The sequence below is a fragment of the Panthera pardus genome, unplaced genomic scaffold, assembly GCF_024362965.1.
Source record: "Panthera pardus isolate Hobbes unplaced genomic scaffold, ASM2436296v1 HiC_scaffold_24, whole genome shotgun sequence".
Taxonomy (NCBI): Eukaryota; Metazoa; Chordata; class Mammalia; order Carnivora; family Felidae; genus Panthera; species Panthera pardus.
The window spans coordinates 102,814,079-102,838,415 of NW_026526810.1; the positions used below are offsets into that span (position 1 = coordinate 102,814,079).

The following is a 24,337-nucleotide window of genomic DNA, read 5'->3' on the forward strand; positions in this document are numbered from 1 at the left end:
CAGGTCATGATCTCACAGTTCATGGGTTCCAGCCCCAGGTCAGGCTCTGTGCTGACAGCTCAGACCCTGGAGCCTGCTTCCGATTCTGTGTCTCCCTCTCTCTCTGTCTCTCTCTCCCTCTGTCTCAAAAATAAATAAACATTAAAAAAAATAAAAAGGAAATTCCAGAAAATTATAGGCCAATCTCACAGGATGTCAATGTAAGGAAACAGGAGGCAAGAAGCAAAGGAATATTTACTCATATGTCCCTGGATTTATCTCTTGACCAGGCAGGCCACCAAAAACTGAGTCTGACGTCTGGTTAGAAAAGCAAATGTTGATGGGGAATAAAATGCCAAGGACTTAATGTTAAAGACTTAGAAGAATCCTCAGATGAGCTCAATGTAACAGTCACAGTGTTATATTTAAAAAACCCATCTGTTGCAATATTTACACGTAAATTGGAAGCTTCTTGATTAAAGAGGGACGTCAAAATACAGAGGTACCCAACATATTATAGAATTCTAGGAAAATTCTTATTAGTCATGACTAAATGAGACCCAGCAGTAGCTAACTAAGTACTAAATAGTGAATTAAACAAATAGTGATGCCAGATTTGAGTGTCATATAAAATGGATTTCTAAAAGATACACGGGTGCCACCTTTTGGCCAGATTAAAAATTTACACAAATTATAACCCACGATCACATGTTAATTTCACAAAGAGACCGTGTTAGACATGGTTGTTTAATTCAAACATTATGTGAATAGATTTTAAACTGCCTTGTTGCTTAATACAGCTGATTTTTAATCACATTTTTTTATTTTTTAAGACCTGGGATAGAAGATAATGCAAAGAGAGTTTAATTCTGAACTAACGCAATTCATACTTGGTAAGTATTCCTTTAGTTCTTGACAACCATCACAAAACTTATTTTAAGCTTTTAGACCAGGATTAGTCGACTTCAGCACTGTTGATGTTTTGGGCTAGATAGTTCTTTATTTGAGGTGGAGGTGGGGGCTGCCTCCTGCATTGTGAGATGTTTAGCAGCATCCTTGGCCTCTACCCACTAGATGCCAGTAGCAACTATCCCCTCCCCAGCCCAACCCAGTTGTGACAACCAAAAACATCTCTACATTGTGAAATGTCCCCAGGGAAAGGGGGATCACCCTGTGTATGGTTAACTTGCAGTGTCAACTGGCCACAGGTGCACAGATATTTGGGCAAACATTATTCTGAGTGTGTCTGTGAAGGTGTCTTTGGATGAAATAAACATTTGAATCCGTAGACTGAGTAAAGCAGACTGCGCTCCCTAAAGTGAGTGGCCCTCATCCAGCTGAAGACTGAATAGAACAAAAAGGCTGACCCTTTGAGAGTAAAGGCAACTTCTCCTGCCTATTAATCTGGGACATTGGTCTTTTTCTGCCTTTGTGGATCTCAAGCCTGCTGGCTTTTGGACTGGAATGATACCATCGGCTTTCCTGGGTCTCCAGCTCGCCAACTGTAGATCTTGGAACATCTCAGCCTCCATATTTGTGAGTCAATTCTTTATAATCAATCAACCTCTCTCTCTCTCTCTCTCTCTGTACTACACGCTATTGGTTGTTTCTCTGGAGAACCCTGAGTAATACATGCTGGTTGAGAACCACTGTTGTACATTAGGTTACTAGAGAAAACACAGGAAACAGGGAAGAAAGAAAGAAGCAAAGCAGGGAACTACTGGGCAATGGCTAGACGTTACCTTTCTTTCCAGAGATGGCAGTTGGAAAGCATTTGATTGGGACACCAATCTTCTATTAACACAGGTTATGGTTGATAAGACCTGGGTTCACTGATGCATTTTTGCATTACACATCCAAGATGGTCCCTGGCACAGAGACTTACTTACCCCAGTGCTAGGATGACAACACTTGGCAGACACTGCTGTAAAATAAGAACAGTCGATAAGCCGCACTTAAAAAAGGTTTTGTTTATGAGCAAGTCACATTAATTTATTGGTCGTGATAAAATACATGAAATCCACTGTTTTCATTCCAAATAGAGGATACAAAACTTTCTAAGTTAATGTGTCGGAAGCAAACTCACGGTGCGTAAGGTGGGAAGAGTTTAACCATACAATGTACTATTCTCTGTGGTCTCCTGAATTTGCCATGTGTTACTTGTATGTGGAGGATTTCTTCTATGGGCCTTTCTTCTTGCACAAGTGTTTGAATTCCAAGTTTCTTTGAAACTATTTTAAGTTCATATTTGATCTACGCTGACTAAATGACTTTATTTGGCACAAAATGGAAGAGCCAATGGCAGTTAATGTCAGATGCGTCGGAGCAGTTGTCTACTAAGCAGTCGAGCGTGGCACAGAAACATGCTGCAGCACAACGGGTTCTTCCAGGTCTTGAAGACAAAAATCGCAGTTGGTGATTCCTTGTATTTAAGACATCCAGGCTTGGGGCCGTATAATCTCACCAGTTTTCAAAAAGTCCAACCATACAAACATAGAAGTACAGCAGAGAACAATCATTTACAGATTTCACTCTTAGGAATTTAAAAATTAATTATAATCAAATCCCTTAGAGCTACATTTAACGTAAAACATACAAAGACACAGATTACATTATGAAAACTCTTCGTGTGGCTTATTTTACCTCAATTACTACTAAAAAATGACACTTATCAAGGATCTGGGTTACAACACTAAGAATTTGCCTGGGCAGATAAACATTAATGGAATTATACCATTTTCCAGACTATCTTTTTCCATGATTAATAGGTATTTCCTTCAGTTTAAAGTGAGGCCTTTCCAATGTTACTTTAATAGAACATAATGAATAACTATGTTATTATCCCCACTCTATTTCTTGTCTCCATGTACTTTTTAGATGACCTACAGCAAAGAAACGAAAATGGTATTTTCTCCATTGCTTTTGTTCTTTTTTTCCATGTGTAAACAATATGTTTGGGGTAACTTTCCATGAAGCTGAAATTGGCAAGGTTTTATTCCCAATAATGCCAATGAATGAATATCCCCCTTCCTAAAGTCTAAAGAGAAATACTACTGATTAAACTACAATAGAAATGGAATTCTGGCAACGTTGCCGTTTCTAGAGTATTTCTAAAAAATAAAAGGAAGAACTGTGTCAAAAAATTATTGAATATTAAATAGTATATGACTGCTTCTAAGACATTCTAGAGTTTACAGGTTGGAATACTGAAGTTAATAGGTTTTGCTATAGAATATATGTAGTTTTCTTTATATGGCTGGTTTTTATTAATAATATTAAGAGAACTTAACACAATTCCTCACAACACCCCTGTGAGGTAGGGATTGTTTATGTCCACTTTACAAGTGAGAAATCAGAAAAACAGAGCAAGAAATAATAATCTCAAGATATAGAAATCAAGAAATTTTGGTTTTCTTATAAGGCAAACTGCACTTATGAGTACCAGAGTTCTGACAATATGCTAATAGGGACAAATACTGAAACAAGTCTGTTTTTCTCCAGAAAACAACTATATGTAGGCTGTGGAAAGAAGAGAGAATCCTAAGTTGATCCAAGAAGAAAATGTCTGCTTAGTATTTGCCTCATACATTAATTAAGGTGCATCTAGCATTTCCAGTTTTAAGAGCTTGGTAATCATGCAAACCACATTATATGGTTAAGATTACAGCTCATTTTACAGATGATGAGGTCAAAACTAAAGGGTTTAGCTGAAAGAACCTTTTATATATATATATATACAAAGTAGATTCTCTTAGTAAGGAATCAAGTCTTAAAAAAATACACTCAGGGCACAGTATTAATTATACGTGTAACAGTTATTTTTAGAATATGCCTGTTGAATGAATGAAAAAAATTAAACAGGGGTCAGTTCCCACACCACTATTCACTGATTCTCTGCAACCCACCTTTTGGGACTTTTTTCCTATAAAATGGAGTTAACATTTTCCCACTTCCTAAAATAGAATATTATGAAGACTAAAAGAAAGAACATTTGCTCTGAATTTCTAACATTAAAAGGAACTAAATGAATGAGAATAAAAATACAATTAACCATTATGTTCTTAACGTCTAATAAGTATAAATATATTTCAGCTTTAAATTAATGTCCGCCGTGGCCAATCAGCCACAAGCAAACACAATTTCTCCAGACTCTGCCCTGAACTGCTACCCTACACCTCAACTCATATGCACCCGCAGTCCCACCCTTCAGCTACGCACTTCTTGTGTCAAGGACTAATGACTGAGCAAGAAGAAAACAGAGAAGGAAGAAATCAGAAAAACTGTCATCCTAGTGAGAAAAATAAAATTTCACTTGAAGAAGGCCGAGGAGTATATCATGAGTAGCCTAAAATACATGAAATCGATGTTAAGATGTGTGTTCACCCTATGAGATGAAATCTTTGAGGGCAGAAAAGTTTGAATCATTGTTTAAGTGACTTAAGTTTAAGATTAGATGAAGTTCTCACCCCCAAGAGCAACACATTTGTTTTTAGCCACTCCCAATGTAACTGCTACTATAAAAACAGCTAGTTAGATTTTATTCTCAACACATAACAATCTTGACCCCAGGAAGTTTTAGTCATTTGTCTGAGGGAGAAACGCTACTGCCTTAGACAATGCCCAGTAGTTTCTTCATTCAGCCTTCAAGAATAACTTACCACTTCATAAGTCACCTAAACTCAGTGTTTACCCAGAGAAAACCTTTGTGCCCTTAGAATGGGCTGGATTACTCTTTCAGCTCCCTTCTGACTCCACTCTGATGCTGTCAGGAGATGTCTTCAGAAGGATGCAGTCAATAAAGGAGCTCAGAGTTTCTGTATACAGTTAAATTGTAAGCCTCACAAGCCAGATTTATTAAAATGTCTGTGAGGCTTTGAATTTAACAGGGCAGCACACACAAAAAAGATGAGGCTGTTTTAAAGCCTCTCTGCTTTGTTATTCTTGACTAATCTTTGAAATTTAAACATTTCAGAAACAATTTAGATCTATCCTTTGTGGTGAAGTTTGACCAGCTATTCTCCAGCTACATAAAGCAGGACAATCTATCATTTAGCCCATCAGTTTTAATTTTTCTGGTGTTTTAGCTTTGTAAGTTTCACTGTTATAAAAGGGAGCTAAGGTTATTCACAAAGGGAAAGCTATCATGGACTTTAGACATAGTTCTAGGACACTGTGTGTACTGTTAGTTTTATGGACCAGAAACAAATGAAAACTGTGTCACTGAAAAACTACTTCTTCAAGTGATAGAAAATTAACATCAACTTAGGCAGCCTAGAAAATCCTCGGGCGCTGAGGGTAGAAAGACAATTTGTATTTTATCATTTTCCTCTCTAAGCTGATGTAAATTTCTGGTCATAAAAAAAATCTCAAATTTCTCTTAAGATCCTTAAGAAAACGTTCTAGATTAAGGTAACAACATTGGTGTTAGTCAAGGCAGTTCTGTCTGAAGCTCTGTTTATCTAGGTGTATGAACATTTCTGTTTCTCTGCTTAGGATTTTGTTTTACTGTTTGAATCTCCTCCATTTCTCTCTTTTCACTAAAATATTTTTCATTAACAATGAGGTATGCTCAATGTGAAAAAATAAATAAAAGCCATGCAAGATGCTGCAGAGCTAATAAGTAAAAAGTGATTTTAAAACTACTCATGATTTATTATAGCTATGCCTTAAAACAAAATTTTTATACATTATATAGTTATGCATTAGAAATAACTTTAACTCCCTATGTGGAAGAAAATATTATTATTGTTTTTTATTATTTTTAAATCTTTAATGTTTATTTATTATTGAGAGACAGAGCGTGAGTGGGGGAGGAGCAGAGAGAGGGAGACAAAGAATGTGAAGCAGGCTCCAGGCTCCGAGCTGTCAGCACAGAGCCCATGTGGGGCTCGAACTCAGAATGGCAAGATCATGACCTGAGCAGAAGTTGGATACTCAACCAACTGAGCCCCCCCAGCGCCCCAGAAAATATTTTAAATAGTCTTTACAATGGCTTATTCATGTGAAAAATTAGCCAAAACTGATAGTCTAGAGTATTCTTTAAAAAATTTCATTTACTTCATTTTCAATTTGGTTTTACTGATTCTACTTAGAAATTCTATAAATATTTACTCTAAAGTTCCATAATTCTTACACTGATTTCTGATTGCGTAATTGCGATTTATGAACGGTTCACGGCTCTACTTGAAGGTTACATTTTAATAGCCATGTGTATAACATACCTTACAATAAGACCTAATATATACCACCTTAAAGCTATGGATAAATGGCAAAGAAAACAGCGAACAGACGTTGAGGAGGAAGAGAGTTTATGAATAAAAAAATGCATGTGGATTTTTTTTCAGAATTGGTATAAAAATTATGGAGGAGAAAGCGCTACTCCACAAGGATAGTGTCCACACTTTCTTGTGTGAGCTCTGACTCTAAGGCACAGGATGAATCTAACTGTTCTTGCGACAAGCAAGAACTTCTCAGGGGGACATCAGACCAGCTGTCACAGTACGGCTGAAATCTCTGGGCTACCGCATTACTGAACCTTTGGCATCGGTTGTATCTGGAAGATTTACCTTTGTGTATATACATATGTTCCAGCAGTTGGCTTTTTCGGAGAAATTTATGACCACAGATGGAACAGCTGATTTTTCTTTTCCTTGAAAAAGAAAAATTACAGTTTAATTCTACTGGCTCTGAGTCTTTGGAGATCAGAGACACTTGGCTGATCTGCAGAGGCTCGGTGGTACCCTGGTTTGAGTGGTCAGGCTGCTGCTCATTCTCCTTGACAATGAAGGAGCTAACCCTGCGGCATTCAAGAGCCTCACTGTTTTCATTAAGCGGATGCACTTCACCAAGGTCGTTGCTTTCCAGAATGGAAGCAGGGACACCAAACGGGAGGGATCCGGACACGTGGGTATGGAGATGTTGTCTTAGGTTACTACGGGAATCAAAACGTTCCCCACAGTAATGGCATAAGTGTATTTTGATACCGCTTTCGGTGAAAGTGGGGCCTGTCACCTCCGCTGAGGGTGAGGGATGGCTCTGGGAGATCACAGACTCTGGGTCACATCTCTCCTGCTTGATGGACACTGGGGGCTTCTGGTGTTCCTCCAAGGCCTGGGCAGCAGGACGGGCCCTCTGCTGATCGGCAGTGCCATCATCCAGCCCAATAGCGAGAGAGAGCTGCAGCTGGGGGTGGTCGCCCTGCGCAGCAGCCCTGTTGCCACTGTTACTGGCAGGAGCTTCTTTGACCTCCAGCCCCGGTTTGACAGCTGTTTTTTGGGTTGTTGAGATCTGAATGCCATACAGATTGGAGGACTGCACAGTCTCTGGTGAGAACACCTGATTCATTTCAGTCGCAATGTGAGAAAGGTAGTCGGCGTGAAGAAATCGAATCCCTTCCTCCAGGCGACTATGATCCACAATCTGTTTTGGCCCTTTCCCCGTGTACATAATGTGCAGCAAATAGCTGAATATGTCAGGTTGGATATCAGTTGGTTGTATTTTTATGCATTCACTGTTAAAAACAAAAAACAGAACCGCACAAAATGAAATGACCAGCTGGCCTTTTGGGTAGCAGCATACAGTCTAAGGCTAACGTGATTTCTTCCCAAGAAGTTCAAACTTAGCAATCTGCCTTGATGAAACATATCAACGGAAAGTTAAACTTTCACTATACACCAGCTCTGTGGCCCAGCAACAAGTCTTCATGTCTTCAACCTACCGCCTAAAGTTAAGAAACACACACAGATGTTCTGATGAGTTCAACATTTAGTGACTCCTAAGTGATATGCCCTATACAAGCTGCCAGGGAGTAGAAACGTGATGAATAAAACAGGTCCCTTGCTGTTAAGGAACTTACCAGTCTTTTGAATATATAATCAAAAGAACTGAGAATGGGGACCCAAAGGACACCTGCATGCCAGTCTTCACTGCAGCATTATTCACACTAGCCAAAAGGTGGAAGCAATGCGAGTGTCCAGCAACAGGTGCCTGGATAAACAAAATGTGGCCTGTCCATACAGCGGACTATTACTCAGCCAGAGACAGGAATGAAGCTCTGACACCTGCTACAACATGGATGAACCTGGAAAACGTCTGGTAGGTGAACTAAGCCAGACACAGAAGGACACATTTTGTAGGATGCCACTTATAAAAAATATCTAGAGCAGGCAAATTCATGGAGACGGAAAGTAGATTAGAGGTTACCAGCAGTTTGGGCCGGGAGAGATGGGGAGCTATTGCTTAATGGGCACAGAGTTGCTGTTTTGGGTGATGAAAAGTTTTGGAAATGACAGCAGTGATGGTTGCACAACGCTGCTGAAAATGGTTCAAATGGCAAACTTTATGTTATATATATTTTACCAAAATAAAAAATATTAAAAATTTTAAAAGGATCTATTGAAATTGGCAATATTTAGAATTTCAATTATACTAATCCCAGGGGCACCTGGGGGGCTCAGTCGGTTGAGCATCCGACTTCGGCTCAGGTCATGATGTCGTGGCTCGTGGGTTCGAGCCCTGCATCAGGCTCCATGCTGACAGCTCACAGCCTGGAGGCTGCTTAGTTCCTGTGTCTCACTCTCTCTCTACCCTCCCCTGCTCGCACTCTCTCTCACACACTCTCTCTCTCTCTCTCTCTCATAAATAAATAAATAAATAAATAAATAAATAAATAAATAAATAACTAGCACTAATCTTATTTTGGCTTCCTAACTATATTAACACATCTAGTCTTTACATCACAAATGAATACAGGCATAACTTTGAAAAACTTCAAAATAACCCCAAGCCCAATTTTTAGATATGAATCTAGAATTCAGATAATAGGTGGAAATAATGAGTGAACAAGAAATTGGGAAACACCCTGCAAGATGAGGATAAACAGAACCTGAGGGAAGTGCTGGATGTCAAGGATCAACAGAACCAGTCAACGGACTTACCTTCTCTGAAGCAAAACTTTGTGAATGCTTCACAGTGCACTGGGTGTCAGTAAGTATAGCGACAATCCGTTTCTTTAGTCCCCGTATCTCGGGATTGCCTCCTGGGTTTCACTCTTAGCTCTCACCCACCCACTTCCAGGGTCTGTGGCAGGGCTTTTTTATATCGGTACAGAGCTCTGTTAACTGAGGATTTTTAGTTGCTCAATAGAGATACCAGACAGCAGGCCTGACACCTTTGCATCTCTTGGATTTAGTTCAGCGTGCATGGTGCCTGGCACACAACAGGCGCTTTGGGAGCTGAACCAACTCACAGCTCTTAGAGGAGACTGATGTGAAGGTACTGTTTCTAAGCCAGTTTCGACACTGACCCTAACTATGACACGTCCTCCCCTCCAACCTCCTCCCTCCTTGTGCCATGCATTCCAGTCATTCTGACGTACTCCGTTTCCTCAACGTACTAGCCTGGTTCATATCTGCCTATGTTTCTGTGCACTTTTCCCTCTGCCTGCAACGTACCTTCCTGCATTCCTCTACAACATCCGGAAAACTCCTCCTGATCCTTCAAGATACAGGGCCTCAATAAAGCCTATTCCAACCTCCTCAAAATAGAGCTGCTGACACTCCACTCTACCTTCTACAACACTTCTATTATAGACGTATCACGTTAATTATTGATAGCAGTAGCTAACAGTGCAAAGCTCCGTTCCAAGCATTTTAATATTATTAATCCATTTAAATCTCAACACCATGGGGTGAGTACACATACAATGCCAGTGTCTTACACAGAAGGAAACTGAGGCACAGACAGATCAATTACACTGCGATTATTTTCTTTACGTGCACTATCTATGAGACTATTAACCCCTTGAGGGCAGGGAGCATAATTAGCCTGTTACTGGGGTCTAGCACAGTGCTGACATTAAGTACCTGATAAATACTTGAATGAATGAATGGGTAAATAAAAATGTGTAATTGAGGCTAGACTCCTAGTATTTCATGCACGGTCCTTTAAAAAAACATAGAGAATTCTATCCCTTTCAATCGAGGATGGATTAAAGCTATTCTTTAAGAGCTCAGAATCTGAATACCACTTTCCTGCCCTCTTCCTACATACCCATCATGTTGGGATAACCTAAATTCAAAACATCAAAGCACTTTTTGAAAATAGTATTTGAAACAAATGACTTTTGAACTATAGTATAGAATATAAGATGGGTAGAACTATGACATTAAGGCCTTGCTATGAAAGTGCTACAGAACAGGTATCAAAAACTTAGTGGGTTAGAACACAGATCTTTAAAAACATGTATCTGCATTTGAGTGTAACTTATTGGGGGGCTATAATCCTGGATGGACCAATTATTTACTTCAACCTCAGTCTTCTTTTCTCTAAAATAGTGTGGATGAGAGGCACCTGGCTGGCTCAGTCGATTAAGCATCTGCCTCTTGAGTTCGGCTCAGGTCATGATCTCACAGTTCATGAGTTCAAGTCCCACATTGGGATCTGTGCTAATGGTGTGGAATCTGCTTGGGATTCTGTCTCCCTTGCTCTCTGCCCGCAATCCCCACCCCCACCCCCACACTGTGTTCTGCTTCTCTCTCCCTCAAGAATAAATAAACAAACTAAAATAAAATAGTGTGCATAACAGTAGAATGTACATTAGGTAAATACTTAGTGCTTGGGTATGGGATAAGCCTCCAATAACTTTTAGCTATTACTGTTTTCATTTTTACCTTCCACCATGGATCCTACACACAGAGATGAATTACTGGATGTGTAAAAAAAAAAAAATACATAACTTTTTTATTTCTTAAGGTGACCCCATGACAAAGAATCCCCCAAATGATGTTACAATAAGGTTTAGCTATATCACAATATTTAAAATTCTTCTGATTTACAAAAGCACATCCTTACCTTGTTTGGTGAATAAATATCATCTTGAAATAGTTAGAAAAAGCAGCAAGCACTGCTCTGTGGGCTTTGAAGTAAACGTCTCCAATAGCAACTGTGCAATCACACAGAAAACCAAATTCTCGCTGCATGTTCAGCTGCTGCAGGAGGACAAGGCTATGGCTACCTGTGTCCATTGTGGCTCTGAGAAAAAGCACAATTTTTGTTTGATTTTTTTTTTTTTTTTTTACAAAATTAGCTACAGTTCACACACATCTAGAGTACAAGGACACCTAAATTTAAACGAGATTATTCAATAGTTTTTAATACTGTTAATTTCACCCCAAACCTCCTAGCTAACATGAAATCCCCTCCTTATGAAAATACCAATTCTTCGAAAACGGTAAAATATGGTCTTTTTCATTTGGTAAGAAGGTGGCTTGGTATGAGTGACACAGAAGCAAAAGGAAGGCTGTCCTTTTTTAATCTATCTGACCTCAACGTTACCAGTCCGTCCTGTTTCCTCACTGGAAAATGGGATTGAGATGCTGACCCATTCCTCAGAGCTAAATGAGTGAGGTTATGTGACAACCACCTTGTGATGGAAACTGCTATTCAAATGTTAACCATAACTGTTAATAACTTAACAGTGTCCTGGCTGGGCTAGAGGTGTTACTGCTCCTTAGGAATCCTCTATGTGGTCAGGGGACACTGGCCTCCTGACTATCATACAATGTTTGGGAAATGTGTCAGTCACAGTACATTCAGGAGCACTTAAAATAGATACTAAGCCACATCCCCTGATTTACATGGGGCCTGGAACCCTATGGGAAAGAGCCTATACCCTGATATTGACTGGATTCAGACATACATACAAGTATGGAGGCTCCTGAAGAAACAATACAGAATGGGACCACTGGTCCTGGGAAAAATCACGCATGAGAAAGAACACGCAGAAGAATTCTGCCAGCAAGGGAGAGCAGTGTGAGCAGCAAGGGTACTGAGTGCTGTCGTTATGCGTAGGTGGGAGGCCCCGCTTCACCACCTCCTCCCCAACCGTGTAGACAGCCACCAGTGTTTTAAGGAGAAGGCGGCCGGGTACGAAGGTCATCACTGGCAAGCTGGGGAAAACCTTCTCTAAAAGAGCAATTTCTGCGAAAGAGAATGAAGTTTCCTCACTAGCCAGAGACCAAAGTCAAAGAGGTCAGCGTTGAAAGTGTGGGGTTAGCTGTCTGGAGATTGGCCGCAGCTTGGGCAGCAGACAGCTGAGTGATCAATTATATAATAGAACCAGCTAACACTTAACGGTGTTTCCTTTCCCTTAGGAACTTTCTACTCATTTAATTCTCAATACAACTCTACAAGAAAGGGAGTAAGCAATGCACCTTACAGATGAAGAAACTGAATCAGTGCAGAATAAACGGACTCAAGTCATATTGCTAGTAAGTGGGAGAGCAGGGGATTCAAACCCAGGTACTGGGCTCCCGAGCCCAAATGTCCTCCCTTTCCACCTTTCAGAGGGAACATGACCGACAAACTGGAGATGCTTAGGGAATGGTCAGGTTATACATCAAGACACACAGGGAAGCCTTGGGGCACCTGGGTGGCTCAGTCAGTTAAGCTTCTGACTCTTGGTTTCGGCTCAGGTCGTGATCTCCCGGTTTGTAAGTTTGAGCCCCGCATCGGGCTCTGCACTGACAGTGTGGAGCCTGCTCAGGATTCTCTCTCTCTCCCTCTCTCTCTCTCTCTCTCTCAAAATAAACTTTAAAAGAAAAAATTATGAAGTAGTTCAGATGGACAAATAGGCACAGAGAGCAATGGGACAAACACGCAGCCACCCAGCCCTGAGCACATAAGGTAAACGTTACAAACATGGCAGAGACCCCCTGCCATCTCTCCCTCGTTTGCACTACCTCCTACCTTGCCTCTGAAGGCAGTCATCATCCTGACTTTGGTGTTTATGACTGTCTTGTAACAGCATTATGTTCTTGCTGCATCTGTACATATCCCTTAAGAAGGGAGAGTACTATTTTGCATGTTTTAAAAATGTATGTAAATAATAGCATACTTCAGGAATCCTGCAATTTGCTGCTTTTAGTTCTACATTCATAAATTGCTTTTTAAAATTCTACTTACTCACACGTAAGTTTCTCCTAAGCCTCCCCCAATTAAAAAATAAATGAAAACAAAACTCTTACTCCTTGCCATCTCATTTTAAAAGCCTGTAAGCAGTAATGAAATAAGGAAAATAACAGAACCTACAGAGACCCGAACCTCAATAAAAATCCAAATTGTAAGTATTGTTCCAAAAGGCCATTTGACTAAAAGTCACTACTTATCGTATTTGCTACATTACCCAGAATCCTGAACTCCACCAATTTAGAGAGAGATTTAAACACCAAAATAAAACTGGGTATACTGAAGATTTCACCATGTGAAAAACATGTGTCTTAGATTCAATGAATGGTTCAAAGTGAAGTAGCTTAAACTAGCCTTACAAATTGTTTAAAGCAAAACAAAACCTCAGATCATAAACATTTTCACCAGATCTATATCTATCTGTCTATATATAGTGCAGTAGTATAATGAGCTATTGAACCACATGGAAATGAGAAAGGGCACACTAAAAAGCCACATATACAAAAATGTTGTGGTTAATCGTCTATGAGTAACAGTTAAATTCTTCACTTACTGAACACATTTTTTTTGAAGAGAAACTTAATAAAGAAAAAATTATTTGAAAGCACGCATTACACAAGGCCCAGGGATAGAAAAAAAATTACACAGATACTGCAATCAAGAAGACTGCAGGCTAATAGGTGAGACAAAACATAAAACATAATAATTATGATATAAAGTAAAAGTGATAAATGTCCTAAGAGCAGTTCAGAGAACACGTTATGGGGGGGGGGGGGGGGGGCAGGGACAACAGCAGGTGACTCAATGGAAAATAAGCCATTATTTAGATGGACAGGCAGAGGATGAACATAGCATTCCAGGCAGAAAAAAATAGGATGAATAGAATTACAGGGAAGAGTGTGAATATACAGGTAACTGAAGAATTCAGTCGGGCATAGAAAAAACAAAAGTAAGTGACTAACGAGATGTGGTTAGCTCACACAGGGTACCAATTGTAAAACTGAAAGGTACTCCAGTTGTGTTTGAGATGAACTGTTAAGACGTTTTTGCTGGAGGGAGAACACATAGTAGTTAAAGCTCAGACCCTGGAATTAGACAGCTTGGATTAAAATTTCAATTCTGTCATTTAGCTGTATGATCTTGAGAAGATATTTAACTTTCTGGTCTTTGGTTTTACTTGTAAACTATGGATGGATAATTACAGTATCTATCTATCTCACAGGTTGTTATATAGATTTAATACGATAATGCATATAAGCACTTAAAAGTAGTGGGGCCCATAATACCAAGTATCATCATCATCATCATCAGGCCTGTTAGTCAAACTGCTCTAGTAACAATACATAAAAAAGATTAGCAAGGGAAAGGTATGGAGAAATAAAGACCAGCAAGGAGTCTGCTGTAATATCCAAGTAATGGCAGTGGGAATGAAGGAATAAAAAAAGACGCACCAGACGCAGAACTGACATGACCTGGCAGCAGACTAGAAGTGATAAGCCACAGAGAATATCAAGTCAAAGGTGAGTCTCAGAATTCCAGCTTGGGTCACTGGAAGAATTCGTTCCTCCCTTCAGGTAGTATTTGCAGAATAACTGTCAGGTGTCAATACAAAGGCAGGGTCCCAGAATGCTGGGGAAGAGGCACAGAAGCTGTCTTAATAAAAGAGAAGTTTCATTTTGGACATAGTTCAAGGTGTTCACGCTAGGACATCTGAGTAGAAACGCTTGGTGATCAATGAGACAACATGAGGACTGGGGCTCTGGAGATCAGGGCTAGACAGAGAGAGAAGGGCCTCAGTAATTACACAACCGAAGCCACCAGGAGTGGATGGGACTACTGAGTGAAATAAGAGGGAAAAAAAGCTAAGAATGAATCCTTGAACAACACAGAAAAGACACAAGAAGAAGAAAAGGAGAAATAAAATATATTTTCTTATATAAGGGAATGGTGAAGGAAAGGCAAGAGCCTTGGCTGGGGGAGCCCAACAGCCTCCATTTTCCATGGTGGAAAATGCTGCGGACAAACGTGAGGATGAGGCCTATTACAAATGCCCCAAGTGTGGGGACCAAGAGGTTTCTGGTGACCTTTGACAATGGGAAAGCAGCAAGAGCAAAATATCTCACTGCAAGAGGATGTTAGAAAGCACACGTCATAAGTAGGTACAGATAGGATAGGGCACTGAGAATAGGCAGCTTCAGCTTGGAGAAGACTTCCAGCCTGAAGAGGGGTGGAGTCTCTAGAAGCCAGAAGGAACACAAGCAGAAGTCTTAAGTGTAGTAGTCAGCCACAGAGAAGAGAGGGATTTCTTTCTGATGGTGGCAAGGAGATGATGAGGTGAGGGGAGAATGTGAGAGTAGTCTGTAGATGGCTTTGATTTACAATATTATGAAGTTAGTCCATATGCAAAGGGAAGAGCTGAATTTAGGCCTTGAAAGAAACCTAGAGTAATAATCCCTGATGCTAACATATAGTGATGAAGTTCATACAGAACTTTCACATAAAACAATCTCTTTTTCTCTTTTAGGTGTGATACTTTCTATTAACCTGTCTTCAAATTCATGGACTCTTGTCATTTCTGTTAAACTCATTCAGTGAATTTTTAATTTCAGATATATTTCCAGGTCTAAAATTTTCATCTCATTCCTTTTTAGTGTCTGGTTCTCTGCTGAGATTTCCCATTTCTTTGCCCATTACCACTTTACTTTATGTTCTTGAGCATAGTTATAATAGCTACTTTAAATCTTCTCTGCCAGGGGTGCCTGGGTGGCTTGGTCAGTTAAGTGTTTGGCTCAGGTCATGATCTCACAGTTTGTGAGTTCGAGCCCAGCGTCAGGCTCTGCGCTATTGGTTCAGAGCCTGGAGCCTGCTTCAGATTCTGTGTCTCCCTCTCTCTGCCCCTCCCCTCCCCTGCTTGTGCCCCGTGTCTCTCTCTCAAAAATAAACATTAAATCTTCTCTGCCAAATCCAACCTCTGGGTCATCTTGGAATCAATCTTCATTAATTAGGGTGATAGTTTTCTGTTTCATTTTGGACAATATCCTAGACATTGTGATTACTGCAGTAAAGACTCTAGATTCTGTAATATTCTTCCAAAACACATTGATGTTTTTGCTTTGTTGTTATAATTAACTTGGTTGGACTTAAACTCCAAATTCTGCCTGCCCTCTGGTTCAGTGTTTTTAGCAGTAGGTGTGCTGAATGGGGGTTGCTCCACATATATCTAAGTTTAGGGATTGGCAAGAGATTCAAGCTGAGTAATATACAGTATTTGGGGTCCTCCCAGCATCCTTTCTGGAATTTTCCTTTTCTTCCCAGCTGTGTGATCACCCTGAACTCTGTCCTCTTTTCTTCAAGCAAGCAAGATTACAGGTTATTAACCTAATTTTAGCCATCTCCTCATGTCACCAACAGGAGTCTTCTCTCAGGATAAAAGCCATAGAAATGGAAATGTGCCCACTGCTGTTCCCTTCTCCCAAGTATAGACCTTATTCCAGTTTCTGCCTGATTTTTGTCACTTTCAAATGCCATCTGGTAGTTTCTAAAGCTTTTTTTCAAGTTCATACAGTTGACCCTTGAACATTGGTTTGAGCTGCACAGGTCCACTTATATGTGGATTTTTTTCCATAAACACAGTACTGCACATGTATTTTCTCTGACCTATGATTTTTTTTTTTTTTTAAAGTAAGCTCCAGGCCCAACATGGGGCTTCAACTCAGAACCCCGAGATCAAGAGTCGAACGCTCTACTGACTGAGCTAGCCAAGCGCCCCTTCCTTATGATTTTAGTAAGTTTTCTTTTCTCTACCTTATTATAATATAGCATATTATACATATAAAAAATGTGTTAGTTGACTGTTTATGCTATCAGTAAAGCTTCCAGTCAACAATAGGCTCTTAGCAGTTAAGCTGAGGGTAGGGAGTCAAGTTATATGCAGATTTTCAACTGTAGAGGGGTTGGTACCCCTAATCCCCACTCAGTGCAAGGGTCAAATGTAGTTTTTATTTCAGAATTGTCCCAACAGGAACTACTCAGCCATTATCACCCTTCATCAGTTCTAAATAGTCCTGGACTCAAGATCCACTTACACTCTTAAACACTATTAAGGACTGCAAAAGGCTGTTGTTTATGTGGATTATATTTATCAATATTTGCCATATAAAAAATTAAAAGTGAGACTTTTTTTTGAGAGACATAATGTGTTAGCATGTGAGCAAGGGAGGGGCAGAGGGGGGGACGGGGAGAGAGGGGGAGGAGGGAGGGAGGGAGGGAGAGAGAGGGAGAGAGAGAGAGAGAGAGAGAGAGAGAGAGAGAGAGAGAGAGAGAATCCCAAGCAGGCTCCATGCTCAGTGCAGAGTCCAACGTGGGGCTCAATCCTATGACCCTGGGATCATGACCTAAGCCAACATCAAGAGTCAGATGCTCAACTGATTGAGCCACACAGGTGCCCCAAAAGGGAGACATTTAAAAATTTTTAATTCATTTAAAATAACAGTAAGCCCATTATATATTAACATAAAATATACTTTTTCTAAAAAAATAACTACATATATTTTTTAAGTGGAAGGGTAACATTGTTTTACAGTTAACAATCTTCTGATGCCTGGCTCTAAAAAATACAGCTGGGTTCATTGCTTCTCCGTTCACATAATCTGTTGCCACATTAAAAAAAAAAAATGTTTATTTATTGGGACGCCTGTGTGGCTCAGTTGGTTGATTGTCCGACTTTGGCTCAGGTCATAATCTCAGGATTTGTTGAGTTTGAGCCCTGTGTTGGGCTCTGTGCTGACAGCTCAGAGGCTGGAGCCTGCTTCAGATTCTGTGTTTCTCTCTCTCTCTCTGACCCTCCCCTACTTGCGCCCTGTGTCTTTCAAAAATAAATAAACGTTTAAAAAAAAAAGTTTATTTATTTTGAGAGAGAGAATCCCAAGCAGGCCGTGTGCTCTGAGGTCAGAGCCCTACTCAGGGCTCAATCTCCTAAACTGTCAGATCATGACCTGAGAAGAAATCGAGTCGGTTGCTTAACCAACTGAGCCACCCAGGTGCCCCTGCCACATGTTGTTTCGATTCAAGCATAGTAAGATATTTCAGCCTTGCAAAAGCAAGCTCCTTGTAGATCCTGAAAAGGTTTCCGGAACCTCTGGGGGTCCTTGCACCATAATTTGAGAATCTCTGCCCTATGCTATCTTTTTTTGATCCTATGAGGTAGTAGAGCAGGTACTATATTGGTTCCATTTTATGGTTGAGGAAGCACAGGCTTAGGGAAGGCAGGAAAGGTACCCGACGTCAGGCAATTAGCCATTAACTGACAGTACTTCAGGTCTGACTTTACTTTTATTTTTTTGTTAAAGTTAATTAGTTACTCAAGGACAATTCCTTTTTTTTTTTTTAATGTTTATTATTTATTTTTGAGAGCAAGAGAGACAAAGCCCGAGCCGGGGAGGGGCAGAGAAAGAGGAAGACACAGAATCTGAAGCAGGCTCCAGCCATGAGCGGTCAGCAGAGCCCAATATAGGGCTCAAACCCATGAACTGGGGGATTATGCCCTGAGCTGAAGTCAGACGCTCAACCAACTGAGCCACACAGGCACCCTTCAAGTCTGACTTTAAACTCATGCCCTTTCTTTAAAATCCCCATGTAAAACTTTTAACATACATACTGATGCAGATTTTGCAAATATATTGAATTGAATAAGGGGGAAATTTTTCCAAGTGTATAAAATGAAAAAAACTCAGATCTGTTAAAAAAAAAAAAACAAAAACAAACCACAACTTACATACATAATAGGCTCATTCAAACTTGTTTGCATAATAATAGACCTTTGATGTTTCAAGGCAACACAACCAGATTTTATCTCATGTCAGTATAGCCAATCCACCACAGAGTTATTAAAAACATTTGCTAATGCAACCTACTTTGCAAATTATTAGCTAAACTTTTCATATAGCCTTTGCTCATTATTTCTTTGACCATCAATTCTATTTTCTCTACTATGTGGAACAGCCAAAGCTTTCTATGCATGCAGAAAGATCTTAGAAGTTACATTTAAGAATTTCCGGTGGAGGGGCAGCTGGGTGGCTCAGTTGGTTGTGTCCAACTCTTGACTTGGCTCAAGCCCTGCATAGGGCTCTGTGCTGGGCATGGAGCCTGCTTAAGATTCTCTCCCTCCCTCCCTCTGGGAGGGAAAAAAAAAGTTAAGAAAAAACGAATTTGGGGTGGCAATTTTAAGATGTGAGAGAGGTTGCAGAAAAATAATTTTATACATTTTATTAAATTGACAAATACCATAGTCAAAATGAAAGAGTACTTCATCTTAAGATGCTTTATTATCAAAGTGGTATTTATACTGTAATAATAAAATCAGTATTGATATTTAAGAAAAACTACAAAATCTTATTTACTAACTCAATTGCAGTAACTCTGGATTAGCTCAAACTAAGTAAACTAGAACAGCTTTATACCAGTATCTATTTTTGTTTAATAAAAAGTTAGCTGACATTTAACATCTTTTAGTTTTTACTTATTTTATATTATTTATTCTCATTTATTTAAATATTTATTGTATTAGACTGGACTCTCAGATCTATGGTAGCCAGACGATAGACGATATCCTTGAATACACAGCTTTTCATTCTCTCAGGCTGTATGAATCTTTAATAAAAAAGAGACATAGGTATAAGACATCTGTTGCTGTAGAAAATAAACAGTCTTAGATATTTTCTCTGTGGTTCCTACCATTGTGACTTTATTATTAATTATAATTAATAGACAAAGAGAAAAGTTGGCAGAGGAATGTGTACAGCTTTTTTGAGATACTTACTCATGGCTATAAATACAAAGATAAAAGCAGATATATTCAAAGTGCCAAGTGATAACAGACTTTATACAATGGTTTTAATTTTTCAATGGTACTTTCACATGACTGTGGAGGTGTAACAGTTTATAATCTAGAGAAGGAATGTTTGCAGAGATCATTTTATCATGGAACAGTAGCTCTTATCACTGACTGTACTGTAAAACTTAAAATGCAGGGGCTGTACTGATGCCTGCTTTCCACTCCACGCTAACCCAAAGACAATTGCTGTGAGGCTCAGATCCTTTTTTAAAAAGCTCTTCAGGTAGTTCTAATATGATGCCTCAGTTAAGAACCACTGTATTAGAAGGGAACCAAGCAACCCGAAGAGAATATTTCACTCTATAATTTCAGAGTAAAAGAAGCAATTTTACAAGAAGTTCTCAAAATGTGGGAATTATACCAATTATGTTAAATGAAAAATCAACTATTGTACTTCTAATGTTAAACAAAAAAATTAGCCAGATCCTAAGAAACAAAAGTGCTCCCAAACTAGTAGAATGGGCACTGGGGGCAGAGGAGGAACACATCATTTCCAGACTTCTTCTAAAGAAGTATTTAGGAAAAAGAGGTATGTCCTCTCAGACGCCATTATGCCTATTTTCATAATATCTGAAAATGATACGGAAATCACAAATCTGAAAATACTGAGATAAAACGTACAGTAATTCTAGGATCTGCTTATGAAAATCACTAAAAATATTAGAAAAGAGAGTAAGAAGCAGACGTGGTAGAAGACACAGGAAGAGCAGTTATGCTCTAGAAACCTTTAACGGAACAGGGAGACGTTAGTTTGGGGCCTCCTGCCTGTTGCCAGACCCAGCCAGCCTACTACATCTCTAACCCCCATCTAACCAACATGTGGGATGCCTGATAAAGCCGCAGCACCAGGCAAACATGAATGCTAATACTGGTGAATGCAAACAGCTAGTGGACCTTAAAAAAATCAGAACCCTGTGAAGGAAAATAAACGGTCTTCTTAGTCCACTAAAAAAATAATGACTGCATTTCTGAAAGAAAAAAAAAAGCTACTCAAAGGACAGCAGAAAGCTGGAAAACGACAATGCTAGTACAGATCTAGAATACAGTATAAACAAGAATAATTATTACTTCTGAATATAGGTGAACCAGTACTTCCTTTGCTACAGAACGTTCCACAAACATGTTATCCACATGGGTTAATTTTGCTTAAAGTGCCTAGAGTTTTTCACAAGGAACCAAAAGTCATTATATGACTGATAAGTACAGGGAAGAAATGAATTAGAAAAATTTCAAAAATAACTAACAATACTATAAACATTTTTTTCTTCAATTAAGATTTAAAAAGGGGTGTGTGGGAGGCTCAGTCGGTCAAGCGTCCAACTTCAGCCCAGGTCATGATCTCACGGGTTCAGGTTCGTGAGTTCAAGCCACGCATGGGGCTCTGTGCTGACAGCTGGGAGCCTGGAGCCTGCTTCGAATTCTGTGTGCCACTCTCTTTTACCCTCCCCCACAACAAGTAAACATGAAAAACATTTTTTTTAAAGATTAAAAAAAAAATTCCCACTGGCAAAGGGAAAGCAGATGTGTGAATAAATTACTAATCCTAAAACTGATGTTTGTTTCAAATACTTTCCTCTTACTCCACTCGCCCTAAACAAGTTCAAGTAGCAATCTTTAGTATCCTAGAAAAAATAATACTGTTCTAGTTAAAGTAGCTACTATTATAATGAGTAAATACTATATGCAAGGCCTTGTGCTAAGTGCTCTATGTACATTCTCCCTTTTAGTCCTCACCTTGACTATGCGTTATTTTAATTTCCGTTTTACAGATGAAGAAAAACCTAGACTTAGTACCCACAACTAGCAGATAGTATAAAGTGGGTATCAAGAGCTAGGTCTGATTCCATAACCTGCGCTGATAACTATCAACTGGAATAGTACTTTTCTTAGCATTCTTCTCTCAAAAGACTGACGTTCGCATGCAATTTGGAATAAATAAGCAAAAACGGAGCACAGGAAGTGGTGTACGAGTACTTTATAATTTATCAAGATAAGAGCACCTGCACTGCTTTTTTAAGACGAGGAAAAAAAAAAAAAAACAACCCTGCAATAATCTAAAACCCCAACTCTGTTCTGGCCCTATTATGACAAAAAAAAAGACAAGTTTTTCTGTAACAAGATGGTCAAGCACCACCTATGGGCCATAGTAAATAAATCACTTTGGTTCAGTGGTGGGGAGGGCATTATGCAACACTTCCCAGCACTGCCTTTGCCAGGATATTTTACGGCCAAGACTCTTGGGCCCCTCCTCCCCAGCTAGACAGCCTGGCTCCTGCCCATTCCCCTCAGGAGATAGGGTGGAAGCACACAGCTCCATTTTCTAAGGCAAAGAGGGCAGCTGAAAGTCCTGCTCAGCCTCTCTGGGCAACCACAGGCGCCAATAAATCAGCCACAGGCGATTCTCTCATCCTTTTCCTGGCTTGAAGTCGTAGCAAGATACAATGCACAAGAGCACTGACTGGACTTGTGAGATAAGTGATCTGGCCTTGAATTCTGCTGTAAATGACAGTATCACAGAAGACAGGTAAATCCTCTAAGTCTGTTTCCTCGCTTGTAACATAGAAACACTACTACCTCCTTTTTTATTAAGTACTCACAATTCATCTATGAAAGTGGCTAGCCACTGCTGGTGCTCAGTAAACAGCGAACAAGCTGAGGAGAATCCATTTCCACTGCTTCCAAATAAGACATTCAGGGAAGGGCTGGGCAAAAAGGTATAGCACGTCATGTGACGCCCCTCCCTGCTTTGTCGCTAACCATCCTTGTGACCTTCCACGGTTTCCCGCAACCTCCCAGCTATCAGAACTAATCTATTCCAAACAAACAAACAAACAAAACCAAAATGAATCTATTACACGTGCTATCCCAGTATCCTGCGCCCTATTAAGGGACTGTTTTCTGATCATGGATAGTTTACCCTTAACCAAAACACATCCAGATTGTTTGCTAAACAGATCTTTGATGCCTTAACCTAAGGAAGCAACCAATGCTGCAAACATTGGTTATTCTTGCAGATAATACGGCTGAATTTTGGAGACAGGCTTTGAGCCCCAAAGTACATCATAGGGAGTCTATTTCACCTAGAGATAATGCCAACCCCATTCCTTAAAATAACAGAGCCATCACACAATGGCCAAGCCTGGTTTCTCAATAATCTGAATCAAGGCAAGTATATCCCCTCTGGCAGACAGTCTCTACAGTGAGTGGGTTAAACCAGCACTGTGCTCCTAGTGTGGTGGAGAGCCCAATAATCAAGGCCTAGAGCCCTACGGTCCAGTTACTCAAAAGATGTAGGGCTTCTATCAAGCTACACGTTCTTTAGGCCGGGTGTCTTTGATTGTAAAATGAGAGGGATGAACTGGATTTCCTCTAAGGCCCCTTGCAGCTTTAAAATGTCATTCCAACGTATACCTTACACGCTTGACAAAATCCTGTGAGAATCAACAGTTTTGCCAAAAGACCCGAGTCTCAAGAGAACGAATACCAAATATAATTCCCCGGGGGAACCGGGCGTTACTTTAGGAAACACATTAGCTACTATCAAGTTCCAAGTACAGCTCTAGGTGCTGCCTAAGCAGCTTGATTTTTCCAAATAACAAGTGCTAGGTAAGCAGTGAATGATGGGGCAAACTTTTAAAAGAAAAACTGGATTTACTCAGAATGAAATCAATATAATCCGAAAAAAGGAAGAAATGAATTATGAAGGGGGGAGGAACTTCCTGCCCTAGAAACGGGGTAATCACAAACAGGGGTGGGGGAGGGAGAGGACAGTGGCCGAAGCGTCTCGCAGTTTGCACCACGAGACCCGCCCACTTGCGAGAAGGGTCCGCGCGGCCGCCCGGGGAACGCCGCAGGCCTGCTGGCGGGGGTTCCCACGCGGGGTCAGGCCCCGACAGCCACCTTCTGCGGGCAGCGAAAGGTGCTTCTGGGCATCCTCGGCCCAGCGCTCCCTCGCGGTTGCCATTTTCCTCCTGTGCCCTGATTGACATGTCAAACGGACCAGAACACCCCTCTCCCCAGCTACTTGCATCTGTCCCACGACCGGCGCAGCTGCAGGCCGCCGCCCCGGGCGGCTCGCGGCGGGAGGGACTGAGCCCGGAGCAGCCCACAGGGGCCGGGCCGCGTCGCTTACCCAGACGCCGCCGCGGCGGCCAGCCGGCTCCACCGTGCGGGAGGGGCGGCTCCCGCGCCGCGCACGTCACGCGGCGGCGCCGGCTCACGCACCCCACGGTCCGCTCTCGCGCGGCTTCCCGCGCCGGCCGCCCCGCGATGGGCCCACGTGACCGCGCGCCTGGTAGCCGGGGAACGAGGAGAGCGGGGGCAGAAGAGTGCGTGCGTACGTGCGCGCCCGCCCGCCTGCCTACTCAAGAGGCTAGGCGGGGGCCGGCCCGCGCTCTGGGCACCTCCGCCACGGTCCTGAGTCGTGACTCTGTAGGCGGAAGCGTGGAGATGAGCTTGAGCGTCACAGGCTCCCCACACACAACCGCGTGACCCGGGGAC

At 40.9% G+C, this 24,337-nt stretch overlaps 1 protein-coding gene across 4 annotated transcripts; it reads right to left on the minus strand.

Moving 5' to 3' along the window:
• Positions 1 to 1,944: 1,944 nt before the first annotated feature.
• Positions 1,945 to 24,077, minus strand: ZBTB25 (zinc finger and BTB domain containing 25). 4 transcript variants are annotated; one of them, XM_019451576.2, is made up of 3 exons: positions 23,970 to 24,077; positions 10,831 to 11,010; positions 1,945 to 7,489 (listed from the first exon to the last, which is right to left on the minus strand). In XM_019451576.2, exons 2-3 carry the CDS (start codon positions 11,001 to 11,003, stop codon positions 6,355 to 6,357), a joined length of 1,308 nt encoding a protein of 435 aa, XP_019307121.1. In that variant the 5' UTR covers positions 11,004 to 11,010; positions 23,970 to 24,077; the 3' UTR covers positions 1,945 to 6,354. The 4 variants fall into 4 exon arrangements, with proteins under 4 accessions (XP_019307121.1, XP_019307122.1, XP_053745472.1 ...); XM_019451577.2 differs by having other exon boundaries at positions 23,866 to 23,972; XM_053889497.1 differs by lacking the exon at positions 10,831 to 11,010 and having other exon boundaries at positions 23,970 to 24,066.
• Between the last annotated feature and the right edge of the window lie 260 nt (positions 24,078 to 24,337).